At 36.4% G+C, this 14,553-nt stretch overlaps 1 protein-coding gene across 1 annotated transcript; it reads right to left on the bottom strand.

Annotated features, from left to right (window-relative positions):
- Positions 1-735: 735 nt before the first annotated feature.
- LOC130705018 (zinc finger protein 33B-like) lies at positions 736-13,052 on the bottom strand. The gene is made up of 5 exons (XM_057530612.1): positions 13,038-13,052; positions 7,654-7,780; positions 7,292-7,387; positions 2,464-3,032; positions 736-2,310 (listed from the first exon to the last, which is right to left on the bottom strand). The coding sequence occupies exons 1-5, from the start codon at positions 13,050-13,052 to the stop codon at positions 1,183-1,185; spliced, it is 1,935 nt and encodes a 644-aa protein (XP_057386595.1). The 3' UTR covers positions 736-1,182.
- Positions 13,053-14,553: the final 1,501 nt, after the last annotated feature.

Here is a 14,553-nt window from a genome sequence, read left to right as displayed (position 1 = left end):
CTAAGTGTCAAGGTCATAAATAAGAAGGAAAGACTGAAAAACTGTCACAGACCAGAGGAGACTAAGGAAACATAAAAACTAAATGCAGTGTAGTATCCTGGACTGGATCCTAGAACAGAAAAAGACCGTTAGTGGAAACTGGTGAAATCAAATAAAGCCTTTAGTTACTAATATTGCACCAATGTTAATATCTTAGTTTTGACATATATACCAAGGTTACGTAAGATGATAACATTACGGGAAACTGGGTGATAGTCTCTGGACTGTCTTTGCAATTTTCTAAGTTTAAAATTATTCGAAGATAAAAACGTTATTTAAAAAAGCATGTGAATGCTGCGTGGTGTAGAAAAAAAAAAAAAAGCTACACTAACAGTTCTGATGCATCATTTGGGCCAGTACCCCCTCCTCTACCCATTTAAAAAAAAAAAAAAAGCATGTGGAATCATAAACCTCTTTATTAAAAATATTGTTCAATAACAATGACAAATACCATATAATGAGGTCAGCAAAATGTTGGAGAAAAGGAATTAAAGTATAATATTTAAAATTTGCCAAATATAATAAATATATAGTGTGTTGAAAGGTATTAAGGCAAAATGATGTGGAGAACTCAGTGGGAATAATTCTTACTATCCTAAGGGTATATAAAGTCTATACCCACTTATTCTAGAATTGCATATGCAAATCCAATACATGTATCATTCCTGCGATGAAGCATATGCATACATCAGCTCAGTTTATATATGCTTAATTCTATGCCTTGATCATTTAACTTATTCAAATTTTAAAGGACTTCCTATTTTTCAACATTCCCATATACATATCAGAATATTGGCTTATATTCTATAAAATATTTCACATTACATCTGATATTAAAACTGTGATGATATATTATTTCTTTGTATATAGTTTTTCATGTTAAGATTCCTCTAAATGGATTCTCTGATGTAAAATTTTTTGAAATCTCGTCAAATGCTAAAACATATTCAAACTGTCTACAAAGCTTCAATCATAGACTAATAATCTGATGTACAATTAGTTATAGCTACTTATAGAAGTGGATTTTTTAATGTATTTCATTATATGATTCTTTGATGATCAATGTTTCACCTCATCAGTTCTTTGCCATACCATGAATTTGATTCATGAACTTGATTTTGGGGTTTTTGAGATTTAAAATATTTAAAGACTTCTTCTCCCAGGTGTGCTATCTGATGTACTATGGAGTTTGCCTTCTAGCAAGAAAGATTTCTTATATAGATTATACTCATAGTTCTTCTTTCCTTTTGGAATTCTCTGGTATTTAGTAAGGACCAAATTGTGGCAGAATGATGTACCACATTTATCACATTCACAGGGCTTCTGTCCACTGTGTCTTCTGCAATGTTCATTAAGACTTGATTTGTGACTGTAGGTTTTCCCACAGTCAGTACATTCATAGGGCTTCTCTCCTGTGTGTGTTCTCTGATGTACTTTGAAATTTGAATTGCTACTGAAGGTTTTTCCACACTCAGTACATTCATAGGGTTTCTCCCCAGTGTGTGTTCTCTGATGTTCAACAAGGGAAGACTTGTGGCTGAATGTTTTCCCACATTCTGTACATTCAAAGGGCTTCTCTCCTGTATGTTTTCTCTGATGTACTGTGAGGTGTGAGTTACCACTGAAGGTTTTCCCACATTCAATACATTCATAAGGTTTCTCCCCAGTGTGTATTCTCTGATGTACAGTCAGTTTTGACTTTACACAGAAGGTTTTCCCACATTCAGTACACACATAGGGTTTCTCTCCTGTGTGTGTTCTCTGATGTTCAGTGAGTGTCGACTTGTGACTGAAGGTTATCCCACATTCAGTACATTCATAAGGTTTCTCCCCTGTGTGTGTTCTCTGATGCACGGTAAGTGTTGACTTCACACAGAAAGTTTTCCCACATTCAGAACATTCATAGGGTTTCTCCCCTGTGTGTATTCTCTGATGTCTAGTGAGGTGTGCCTTGTTGTAAAAGGCTTTGCCACATTCATTACATTCATAGGGTTTCTCCCCTGTGTGTATCCTCTGATGTTTTGTGAGGTGTGCTTTTCTGTTGAAGGTTCTGCAACAGTGATTACATTCATAGGATTTCTCTATGTGAGTTCTCTGAATATGGCTGAAATGAGACTTCTTGTATAAGGCATTCCTACACTCAGTAAACTCATAAAGTTTCTTCACTGTGTCAATTCTCTTATATTTAAAGTTCGAAATCTTAAATGCTTGTTCACATTCATTATATTCACTGGATTCCTGTCCTGTATGAGCTCTCTGATGTTCAGTGAGCTGTGCTGTCTGGATTACAGCATTCATATTTTGAGGATACTCATGGGCTGTCTCCTTTGATTGATTTCTTTGATGTACAATAATGGTTGATGAGTAACCAAATGAATCACATCCAAAGGGCTTCTCTCTTGTATGTGCTCTGTGATTTAAAACTTTTGACACTGTGCAGGATTGCCCATGTTCATTGCTTCCAAAGGGCTTTTGTATATGAGTTTTCTCATATATACTGATGACTGACTTTTGGATGAAAGTGTTTTCATATTCATTACTGGGTTTTTTTCCACCATGGGATCTCTTTTGGCTATCAGAGACTGCCTTGTAAAAGTGTTTTCCAGATTCATTAAATCCACAGTCTGGCTCCAAAGTTTGAAGCTGAACAAGGTATTCATTATGACTGATATCCTTCTCATTTTTATCATATTCATTAATTTCAGCAGACAATTCTTCAAGCTTAGTATTGAAACGTGACTTCCCACATACATTACCTTCATCAGTCAACTTTCTTACACAGTTTCTATTACTGATCATTAATTCTGAAATATATTTCAAACTTTTCTTATATGAATCACATTTAGAGTTCACTTTTCTTGAACCTACAGGATTTATACCCATAGTAAATGCTTTTGCACATGAAATATTTTTCTCATTAATCAGTGTTTTGTTTTTGATTAATAACTGACTGGATTGTTGGTCTTGGATGTTCTGGCCTCTCCAGACTTTTTCTAGAACAGAGGAAAATTAATCACATCTGATGAATCTTAAATTGGTTATGAATTGGCTCTACAATTGTACTTAAATATGATTAAGTTTTGGCTTCAGGCCTAGTCTCCCAGGAAGAAAATGCAAATGCCTCTTAATTAGTTGTGTTCTGTCTATCTACCTATCTATCTATCTATCTATCTATCTATCTATCTACATCAAAAACCCTTTTGTAGTATTAAAAGAGGGGAGAAAATAGACACTAAATACAAGTATTTGGTTTCTCCAAATGTGACCTTTAATGCTAGGTAAGAAATAAGCAGACCAAGTGGTGATCCTTGCAACAAGATCAAATATTTAATAGCTTTATTTTGAATGCTGATACAGTCATTTCAGTCTATCAGAGTTGTTTAATACTAAACATGTGCTAATCATGAATTCCCATTTTTTTTCCAATTTCAATATTCTAACTTACCTTTTTATGCAAAGAAGTCTTACTCCTGCAATAGTGTTACTTCTTAACTCAATTTTATATCTTGGTTAACACATCTCTGATTTTTATGAATTTTAGTAGGGCAAAAAAAGGTTTCTTTCTCAACTGACTCCTCTATCAATCAATTATATAATCATCGAATATATAGTTCTGTTACACAAGAACATTAGGAAGAGAAAAATAGACGCACTTATCTAGTATGATTATAAGCAAGGTAAGAAAAAGAAACTCATAAATCAACATATGTAACTTTTAGTAGACCTCCTAAGTGCAAATGGAAGACAAGAAGTGAAAGAACAATAACAACATCTAATACAAATTAACACATAACCTATTTAATTCTCACAACCTTTGAGATCAGTTCTATGTCATCCCCATTTTACAAATGAGGAAACTAAGGTATATAAAGATTAAGTAACTCGTCTAAAGTCATACAGCTAGAGTAGTAAAGAACAGTCCCTTGAAAGCAATTAAAACTTGAACTCAAAATTAAAGATTTAACAAAACTATTAATACAGTGAAGAACCACCTCACACCGGTCAGAATGGTCATATTAAAAAATCTACAAATAACAAATGCTAGAGAGGGTGTGGAAAAAAGGGAGCCCTCCTACATTGTTGGTGGGAATGTAAATTGGTGCAGCTACTATGGAAAACAGTATGGAGGTTCCTCAAAAAACTAAAAATAGAGTTGCCATATGATCCAGCAATCCCATTCCTGGAACTATATCCAGACAAAACTATAATTCAAAAAGACACATGCACCCCTATGTTCATAGCAGCACTATTCACAATTGCCAAGACATGGAAACAACCTAAATGTCCATTGACAGATGAATGGATAAAGATGATGTGGTACATATATAAAATGGAATACTACTTAGCCATAAAAAAGAATAAAATAATGCCATTTGCAGCAACATGGATGAACCTAGAGATTATCATACTAAGAGAAGTCAGTCAGAAAGTGAAAGACAAATACCATATGATACCACTTATGTGTGGAATCTAAAATATGACACAAATGAACTTATCTACAAAACAGACAAAGACTCACAGACATAGAGAACAGACTTGTGGTTGCCAAGGGGGAGAGGGGGTAGGAGAAGGATGGGTTGGGAGTTTAGGATTAGCAGATGCAAACTATTATATATAGAATGGATACACAATAAGATCCTACTGTATAGCACAGGGAACTATATTCAGTGTCCTGTGATAAACTGTAATGGAAAAGAATATGAAAAAGGATGTATATATATGATAACTGAATCACTGTACTGTACAACAGAAATTAACAGAACATTGTAAATCAACTATACTTCAATAAAATAAATTTTTTTAAAAAATTAAAGATTTAAGGTTTCTGGGGAGGCAAAAAAAACTTTAATAAAAGATGTAGGGACTTTCCTAGTGGTCCAGTGGCTAAGACTCCACGCTCCCAATGCAGGGGGCCCAGCTTTGATCCCTGGTCAGGGAACTAGATCCCACATGTCACAACAAAGAGTTCACATTCCGCAACTAAAGATCTCACGTGCTGCAACTAAGACCCAGTGTAGCCAAATAAATAAATATTTTTAAAAAAGATCTAGATATATATCAGGATATTTAAGAATATGGATCAGATGGAATTTAGCATGAGTTTTGGGCAAATAGAGAAAAATAAAATTAGATTAGGAAACACAGGACCATAATGATAGTCCTTATAAAAAAGAGAATTATAAATTTTGGAAATTATAGTAAGCATATTTATCTTCTTAGGCTAGTATCAAGATAAATTAGACAATTTTGGTAATCGAATCTGACAAATGAAATAAGAACCCGGGTATGTGATAATATGGTTCTGGTTTTGGTTAAAATTCATGACAACTGAGCACACTGAGGGAACTTAGGGGAATAAGAACAAATAACAGATAATGAAATAAAATTTATAAGAGAGAATGGCAGAGATGGAAGTTTCAAGATGACTCCATACCTGCAAACAGGAGGATAACAGCCTAATGAATAAAGGGGGAATATGGAAAATGAGTAGACATTATAAAGTAAAATATAAAATGGAATATAAATGACTTTAGTCTCTGACATTCTGAAAATCAATGAAGTGGTCTACTAGAGCTGATCTTCAAACAGGTAAAATGTTGATTTAAAAGGCAGAAGCAAGATAAGGCAGATAAGAGGCAGCACAGAATAGCTGTAAAGAGTACAGTCTCTGGAGCCAACCTTCTTGGGTATGAAATCTAGATGTACCACTTATTAACTGGAGGACGTTGGGCATGTTACTTAATCTCTTTGGACTTCAGTCTGTTTACCTGGAAAAATAGTAACAGTATTTATACCAGGGGATTGTTGTGAGGAGTAGATGAATTAATATGTATAAACTGCTTAGAACGGTGCATATTGTAGGCTATAATACAAGTGTTGATTATGGTGATTATATCACCATCAACTTTGGAGTCATTAACCTAAGAGAAGCTTAAGCCTTGAAGATGGATTAATCACTTAAAAACATCTGAGAAGAGCAGAAGGTATAAAACAGAGCCTTTACAGACATCTTGAATAGAACAAATGATTGCATAAATAAAAATGTACTGATTTAATTAATGTTTACTGTATGCTGTATGATGAGCACTGGTGTTGGCTGGTAAACTAGACAGACAACAGAAGGGTAAATATTTAGGAAAGGTGAGTGTGATCAAATTAGTTCTGCTCACCAAAGGCAAGTTTAGGGGTATTTTAGAAAGGGTTTTGCGTGCTATCAAATAAAGCACAAAGGTACAGAAGGTAACTATCAATTTGGGCACACACACACAAAAAATAGCAATGAAATCTTAACAGCAGGTATAAAAGAGAAAATGAACTGTGAGTCAGGATACAGAAAAATATAAGGCATTTTACCACAAAAGGAAAGAGGGAATGATTAGGGAAACTTGAAGGAGCACAAAAATCATAGATGTTTAGTAATTTCTAAAGAAGATATCTAAAAATGATGAAAGTCAAAAGGAGTATATGAAAATAAGAGGAAATCTGGCAACTGAAAGTGCTACAGAAAGAGAGGAATTGTGAAGAAGTAAAGATTCAAGATGCAGTAACCTAGAATTAGATTTGTGTAACGTCAGAGTGCAAAGTTTCTCTATAAACATTAAGCATAGAATGAACACACCCTGTGAGAAGGGTGATATTTCAAGGTGTTAATTTAAGTATTTTAGCAATGATGGCTGGATAATCCTCAAATTTTGAAAAGGTATGAAGTCTCTAAAAAGAGATTTCCAAAAATGTTTCAAAGATCTTATACTGGGTTGACTAATGTCTCCCCCAATTTCATGTCCACCCAGGATCTCAGAATATGACCTTATTTGGAATGAGGGTCTTGGCAGATGTAATTAGTTAGGATGAGGTCATACTGGATTAGGGTGGGCCCTAAACTCAGTATGGCTGGTGTCCTTATAAGAAGATGACACACAGAAGGCAGGCCACGTGACAATGGAAGCAGGGATTGGAGTGATACAGCTATACGTCAAGGAGTGACAAGGATTGCCGAAACCACCAGAAGCTAGGAGGAGGCAGAAAGGACCCTCTCCTAGAGTCGTTGGAGGGAGCATGGCCCTGCGGACACGATTTTTTACTTGTAGCTTCCAGAACTGTGAGAAAATAAATTTCTGTTGTTTTAAGGCACCCAGTTTGTGGTGCTTTGTTACCACAGCCCTAAGAAACTAATGCAGATGTTAAACAACTCACTGTCCATTTGAGATCTAATTTCCACTAGCTTCCATCCCTTTGGTACACAATAACTCACCTGGAAGGCTCTGGTTTGAGAACTCTACCTCTGTTATCCACGGCTCTTCTCCTTGCTCCAACTGGGAGATCACATCTGGTTTGGGTATAAGACACCCTGTCAATGGGAAATGACACAGGACTCTTATCTAGACACTTGAGCTTCATGGAGCCTAAAGACGGTCATGCATGATGAGGGTGCTTATTTCAACCTTGGCAGGGTAGCACCTCTCACCAGAGGCGAAGACGCTGACATCCTTTCTAGAGCCCCAAAGCAATTAAGAATTTTTGAACCCAAACCCTTAACACTAAAAACAATTCAGCTCTTCAGAGGTTTGACATGTTTCACCAACTCCAGGAACTTACACGGGAAGCTCCGCTTACCCACTGAGACCAGGTTGCTGTAGTTCTCCAGCATCACATCCCTATACAGGATCTTCTGAGCTGAGTCCAGCCACTGCCACTCTGCCTGGGTGAAGTTGATTGACACATCCTTGAATGATACAAGTCCCTGTAACAGTATATTTTGTTCAGTCTGAATTGTTAACAATTGGAGAATGTGAAAAATATGTGTGAGGAATAAAACTTAAAAAAATATTTGATGCATACTATATATGCTGTTTTCATTTTTATGGGAGAAATAGATACCTTATCAACATGGTGATTAATTGCTGAATAAAAAAAGCTTCTATTGAGCTAACTACTCTGTACATGGAAACATTCTAATTGCTCAGAAAAATCAAGAACAATAAGCTTATATTCTAGTGGTAAAGTAGATATACAAACATCTATTTACAATAAGGTATTAAAAGAGCTATGTTAGAAATGCTTACAAAGTATAAAGTATAGGGTCTTCCCTGGTGGTGCAGTGGTTAAGAATCCACCTGTCAATGCAGGGGACACGGGTTCGAGCCCTGGTCCCGGAAGATCCCACATGCTGCTGAGCAACTAAGCCCGTGCACCACAACTACTGAGCCTGCACTCTAGAGCCCGCGAGTCACAACTACCGAAGCCCGTGTGCCTAGAGCCCGTGCTCTGCAACAAGAGAGGCCACTGCAATAAGAAGCCTGCGCACCGCAACGAAGAGTAGCCCCTGCTCACCGCAACTAGAGAAAGCCTATGCACAGCAACGAGGACCCAACACAGCCAAAAATAAATAAATAAAATAAGTAAATTTATAAAAACAAAAAAGTATAAAGTATAGTGTAGACATAAAGGAAGGAAAAATTAGTTCCATCTGTTATTATGTGGCTGTTATGAGGCTGAAAATCTTTGAGTAGTTGTATTATGCAAAAATATGCATTAGCCTCCACATGGTCAAATGCATTTTGTGTGCATTTAAAATGTATTTTAAAAGTTAAGTCCAGGGGAAAGCAACTAGCATAGTTTGCTAGGTCAACAGGGTGAGGGGATATCGTAAGATAAAGTACTCAACAGGTGTTCAAGGGCCAGACATGGAATAATTTTGAACCAGTTCCTATAAATCCAAACATCCTTTGATCACCACTCCATCATGTGAACTGATACTGTTTGTACATATTGTACATAAGTACATGTAATGACAATCCAAGTATTTAATGAAGCTTAATCACGTTCTCAATTTTAGATAAAAATTTAATATAAATTGTAATATCTTCTTCAGAGACCCTGATGGATAGTCTTGCATATCTCCTGGGATGTCCACCTTCCATTCTGAAGACCCCCACTCCAGAAAATGTGAAAACAGTAAAAAGATGTGAATAAGCCCTGGCCTTACATAATTTCAGATTTAACATTCTAGAATGGTGGTTCTCAACTCTGGCTGCACATCTGAATCACCTTAGAAAATATATAAACCAGACTCTATAATGCTATTTTTTAAAAGAAAAGTTTGAAAGTTGTCAAACACACAGAAAGACTGCAAAAATAAAATGTGTACAAAGAACACTCGCATACCCAGATTCACTTGTTAACGTTTAACCCCACTTATTTTATCATTAGCATGTATTCTCTCTTCCTCTTTACCTATAAACACACGTTTGCTAACACACACTCACATTTTTTTTCTGTACTATTTGAAGGTAAGTTACATACATCATGGCCGTAAATATTTCAGTATGAATTTGCTAATAGGGATATTCTCCTATATAACCATGGTACTGCTATCAAATTCAGTATATTTAACATTGGCATGGTACTTTTATCTAAGTTACCTTTCTTATGTCAGTTCTGTTAATTGACACAATAACCTCTTTTATAGCACCTCCCCCTTCCAAAACAGATCCAGTCTAGGGCAAAGTATTGCATTTAGTTGTCATGTCTCTTTAGCCTCTCTTGTTCTGGAACATTTCCACAGCTTTTGCCTTTTATGACATTGGCGTCTTTGAAAAATACGGTTCCCCACTCTTTCTAAAAATGAGAATGTTCATTTTCGACTTGTCTGATCTTTCCTTGTGGTTAGATTCACGTTACTTGATCTAGGTTGGAAAGTGCATAGGTGATGTTGTTCCCTTCACAGGTATCCTATCTACAGCATATGCTGCCACTGTCCCTCAGTGGAAATGCTAATTCTGCCCACCCGGGTAAAGGGTCGTTCGATTTCTCCACTGTATAATTACTGCCTTTTTACCTCCCTTGGAACTAATAAGCAATCTTTGGGGAGATTTTAAGACCATGAAAATCCCCCAATCCTCATCAGACTGTCCGCTAGATTTAGCATGAATTGATGATTCTTGCCTGATATGATCTTCACTATGATAGATGCAAAATGCTGCTTTTCCAGCTTCTGTACTCCTTCCACATTTACCAATTTGCCCTTAATCTACCATAAGCAAGAAACCTCCTTTCTGCCAATTTATTATAAGTATAGACTCACAAATTCCTATTTTTCCCAGTGAGTTATAATTCATTATTGTACTTAATTATTTTGGTGTTCAACTATCCCAGAAGCCCCTTCAAGCTGACATGCCCTGTGATTACTTTGAATACTTCCTTACTTTAGGGCATAACATGATGTCCCAAGCTCATCTTACACCCATCCTGCCCCAGCTCTGGAATCAGCCATTTCTCCAACGAGTCCTGGTTCCTTTCAGTGGGGAATGGTATTAGACACCAAGCTCTGGATGCTAGGTATGTGCCACAATGCTGTTTTTTATCCCTAACTTTTTCATTTGGATTTTCAAATTTAAAGAAAAATTGAAAAAACATAAAATGAACACTTGAATAATCACCTAAATCCTTTTTGCAATATTTGCTGTATCTCTTTCTACATATAATTATACCTTTCGCTGAATCACCTGAAATTTGCAATGATTGTGAGATTTCATCCTTCTATACATCAGCATGTATGTTCCCATACATCACATTCACACTTAAGGAGATTAAGTTAATTCAATAATATAATCTAACACACAATCCTAAATTAAACTACTCAATTGTTTCAAAATATTTCCCCAATCTAGAATTCAATCCAGTCTCACATATTACACTTAGTTGTTATGCCTATTTTATCTTCTCTAATCCAGAAAACCAGACTCCCTATCTTTTTTCATTTGTATTGATTTTTTAAAAGAATCCAGGCCAGTTGTCTTGTAAAATATCCCATATTCTGGGTTTGTCAGATTGTCTCCTTATAGTTAAATGCAGATCAGCTTTTCATATTTTGGACAAAAACATAACAGGGGTTATCACATACCTCTTATTGAAACATACAGGGGAACTAAACACCAGATTGTCCCTCTATTGGTGAAACTGAGTATGATTATTTAGTTAAAGTGGTGATCACCAGCAATCTCCATTGTAAAGGTACAGTTTCTCTTGTAATTGATAAGTAATCTGGGGAGAGTGAGAGGAAGCAACACTTTAAGACCATATAATTAATTAGCCTGTTCACCTTCAACCATTCAGTCACTGGTTTTAGTACCAATGGATGATTCTTGCCAAATCAATTATTACTGTAGGGCTTGTAAAATGGTGATTTTCTTATTCTCATTCCTTCTGTATTTGCTAGCTGGCATTTTTTCCATAAAGAAGAGCTTTCTTTCTTCTATGCGTCTTCTGTATCACTAGGAACTCATGAAATTTTTTGGTTGTTGTGTAATAATCCATTAAGAGTTATTCTTTTCGATGTTAAGCTGTCTCAGTATGGTCAATGGTGGCCTTCTATGTCCTTTTATCAAGCATTTCAGTACATTCTTTTTTTTTTTTTTTTAGTACATTCTTGTTTCTAGTATAAAATGATTTTCCAGAATGACTTTATACTTCCCATGTCCCAGAGTTAGGTTTCTTTTAGTGGGGAAGAGTATTTGGAAATCAAGATCTAGCCACTAGGTGTGCAAAAGATGGGTTACTACTCCTAGGCCCTTTCAGAAGCTACAGCAGGAAAATATTTATTATTATTATTATTTTTTTTTAAATCATGCATTCATATTGAGTCCTCCAATTTAAATCCAGTAACAATTTCCCCATTCCATATGTGTAATTTCCCTCTAATAGAACCCTGGTTCTCAACTACTTCAATATATTTACCCATTCATTTGATACAAAATAGTTTTAGAATTATAATACCAATACCAGATCTACTAAGTAAAGTTAAAGATTTCTTTGCAGTTTTTAACTTATTTTAAAATAATTCTAGACTTAGAGACAAGTTGCAAAAACAGTACAGTGAGTTCCCGTATACTCTTCATCCAGTTTCTCCTAATATTAAGATCTTAATTAACAAAGTACAATGATCAAAATTAAGAAATTAACATTGGGGGAATTCCCTGGCGGTCCAGTGGTTAGGATGCCATGTTCTCACTGCCAAGGATCCGGGTTCAATCCCTGGTCAGGGAACTAAGATTGAGCAAGCTGCGTGGTGTGGTCAAAAAAGAAAAATAAAAAGAAATTAATATTGGTATGCTATTAACCTATAGCAAACTATAGTCTTAATTTAGATTTCACCAGTTTTTCCATTGATATCCTTTTTTTTGTTCCAGAATCTAATCCAGGATTCCACACTCCAAGCAGTTCCTTGTTTTTTCTTGTCTTCCATGACCTTGACACTTTTGAACAGCTGGTGACTATGGTTCCCACTACTGGGTGCATAATGGGCATTGATAATTTGGCCATGTGCAGTACTGAACACCATCACCACTTAAAGGGGTATGCACCCTAACAAAGTCAGATTTAAGCCATTATGGAAGGCTGGTGCATTCCTGACTGCCTCCAGGGTTGCCCAACCCATGGCACACTGTCCAGCAGAAAGCATACTGCATACTAGGTGGGGAAAAAGACATTATTTTGTTAATTGAGGACCTGCTGCAGACAGAAACGTTATAAACCACTCTTTCACAATTTAAAAGCCTGGTTTGAATGGTCAAAAAAGCCTCTGGGGCATGGAGACTGACAGTGGATTATCACAGGCTGAATGCCATGCCAGATATCATCACTGTCCCTGAGACAGTGGCAGCCCATACCAGAGAACCGTACACTGTTATTCTCAGTCCTCATGTGGGATGAGGATAAGGACCATTTATATTCACATGGAACAGCCTACAGTATATCTTCACCATGCTTCTGTAGGGATACCTCAATTGCCATTCTATACGCTCCACTGGGGGATGCTTGATGTTCAACAAGCCCAAGTTCCCACAGAAGTTTTATTTATATATTTTTGTTAGTTTTGGGGGTTTAAAATTTTTTCCAGCTTTCAGGTATAATTGATAAATGAAAATTGTATATATTTTTTGATATACATATACATTGTGAATGATTCCTACAATCAAGCTAATTATCACATTCATTACCTTGAATACAGTCATCCCTCAGTATCTGTGAGGATTGGTTCCAGGACCCACCCCCCGTACCGAAATCTGTGGATGCTCAAGTTCCTTATATAAAATGGCATAGTATTTGCATGTAACCTATGCACATCCTTCTGCATACTTTAAATCATCTCTAGATTACTTATGATACCCAATACAATGTAAATGCTATGTAAAGGTTGCCAGTGTGCAGCAAATTCAAGTTTTGCTTTTTGGAAATTTCTGCAATTTTTTAAAAAATTTATTTATTTTATTTTATTTATTTTATTTTTGGCTGCGTTGGGTCTTCGTTGCTGCACGTGGGCTTTCTCTAGTTGTGGCGAGTGGGGGCTACTCTTCGTTGCAGTGCGCAGGCTTCTCATTGTGGTGGCTTCTCTTGTTGTGGAGCACGGGCTCTAGGCACGTGGGCTTCAGTAGTTGTGGTGCACGGGCTTCAGTAGTTGTGGCTCGCAGGCTCTAGAGCACAGGCTCAGTAGTTGTGGCGCACGGGCTTAGTTGCTCCGCGGCATGTGAGATCATCCCAGACCAGGCCTCGAACCCGTGTCCCCTGCATTGGCAGGCGATTCTTAACCACTGAGCCACCAGGGAAGCCCTCTTCAATTTTTAAAAGAATATCTTCAACCCACGGTTGGTTGAATCCACAGATGTGGAACCCATACTTACAGAGGGCTGACTCTGTAGTTACCTTTTTTGTGTAGCGAGAACACTTAAGATCTACTATCTTAGCAAATTTCAAGTGTATATTACCATATTATTAACTATAGCAACCATGCTGTACGTTAGACTTCCAGAACTTACATATCCTGCATAAATGAAACTTTATATCCTTTGACCAAGATATCATTTCTCCTAAACCCCAATCCCTGGCAACCAACTTTTTTCTCTCTGCTTCTATGAGTTTAACTTTCTATCTATCTAGAGTTTAACTTTCTATGAGTTTAACTTCCTATCTATCTATCTATTACACTTAGCATAATGTCCACTAGCTCCATCCATGTTGTCACAAATGGCAGGATTTCCTTCTTTTTTAAAAAGCTGAATAATATTCTGTTGTATATGGAATTTCTTTATTCATTCATCTGTTGATGGACACTTAGATTGCTTCAATATCTTGAATGTTATGAATAATGCTTCAATAAACATGGGGCACAGATTTCTCTTTCAGGTACTGATTTAATTTCTCTGGGCCAGAAGAGGGATTGCTAGACAAGACGTATGGTTTGCAAATATTTTATCCCATTCCATGGGTTGCCTTTTCATTTTGTTGTTTCCTTTGCTGTGCAGAAGTGCTTTTTAGTTTGATGCACTCCCACTTGTCTACTTAGGCTTTTGTTGCCTGTGTTTTGGGGGTCATATTAAAAGAATCATTGCTCAGACCAATGTCAAAAAATGCATGGAATCTATAGATTCCTTTGGGTAGTATAGACATGTTAACAATATTATTCTATTAATCTATGAACACAGAATATCTTTCCATTTATTTGCATGTTCTTCAGTT

The sequence above is a fragment of the Balaenoptera acutorostrata genome, chromosome 16, assembly GCF_949987535.1.
Source record: "Balaenoptera acutorostrata chromosome 16, mBalAcu1.1, whole genome shotgun sequence".
NCBI lineage: Eukaryota > Metazoa > Chordata > Mammalia > Artiodactyla > Balaenopteridae > Balaenoptera > Balaenoptera acutorostrata.
The sequence above is the reverse complement of the archived record's forward strand: the minus strand, read 5'-3'. Positions and strand labels throughout refer to the sequence as shown.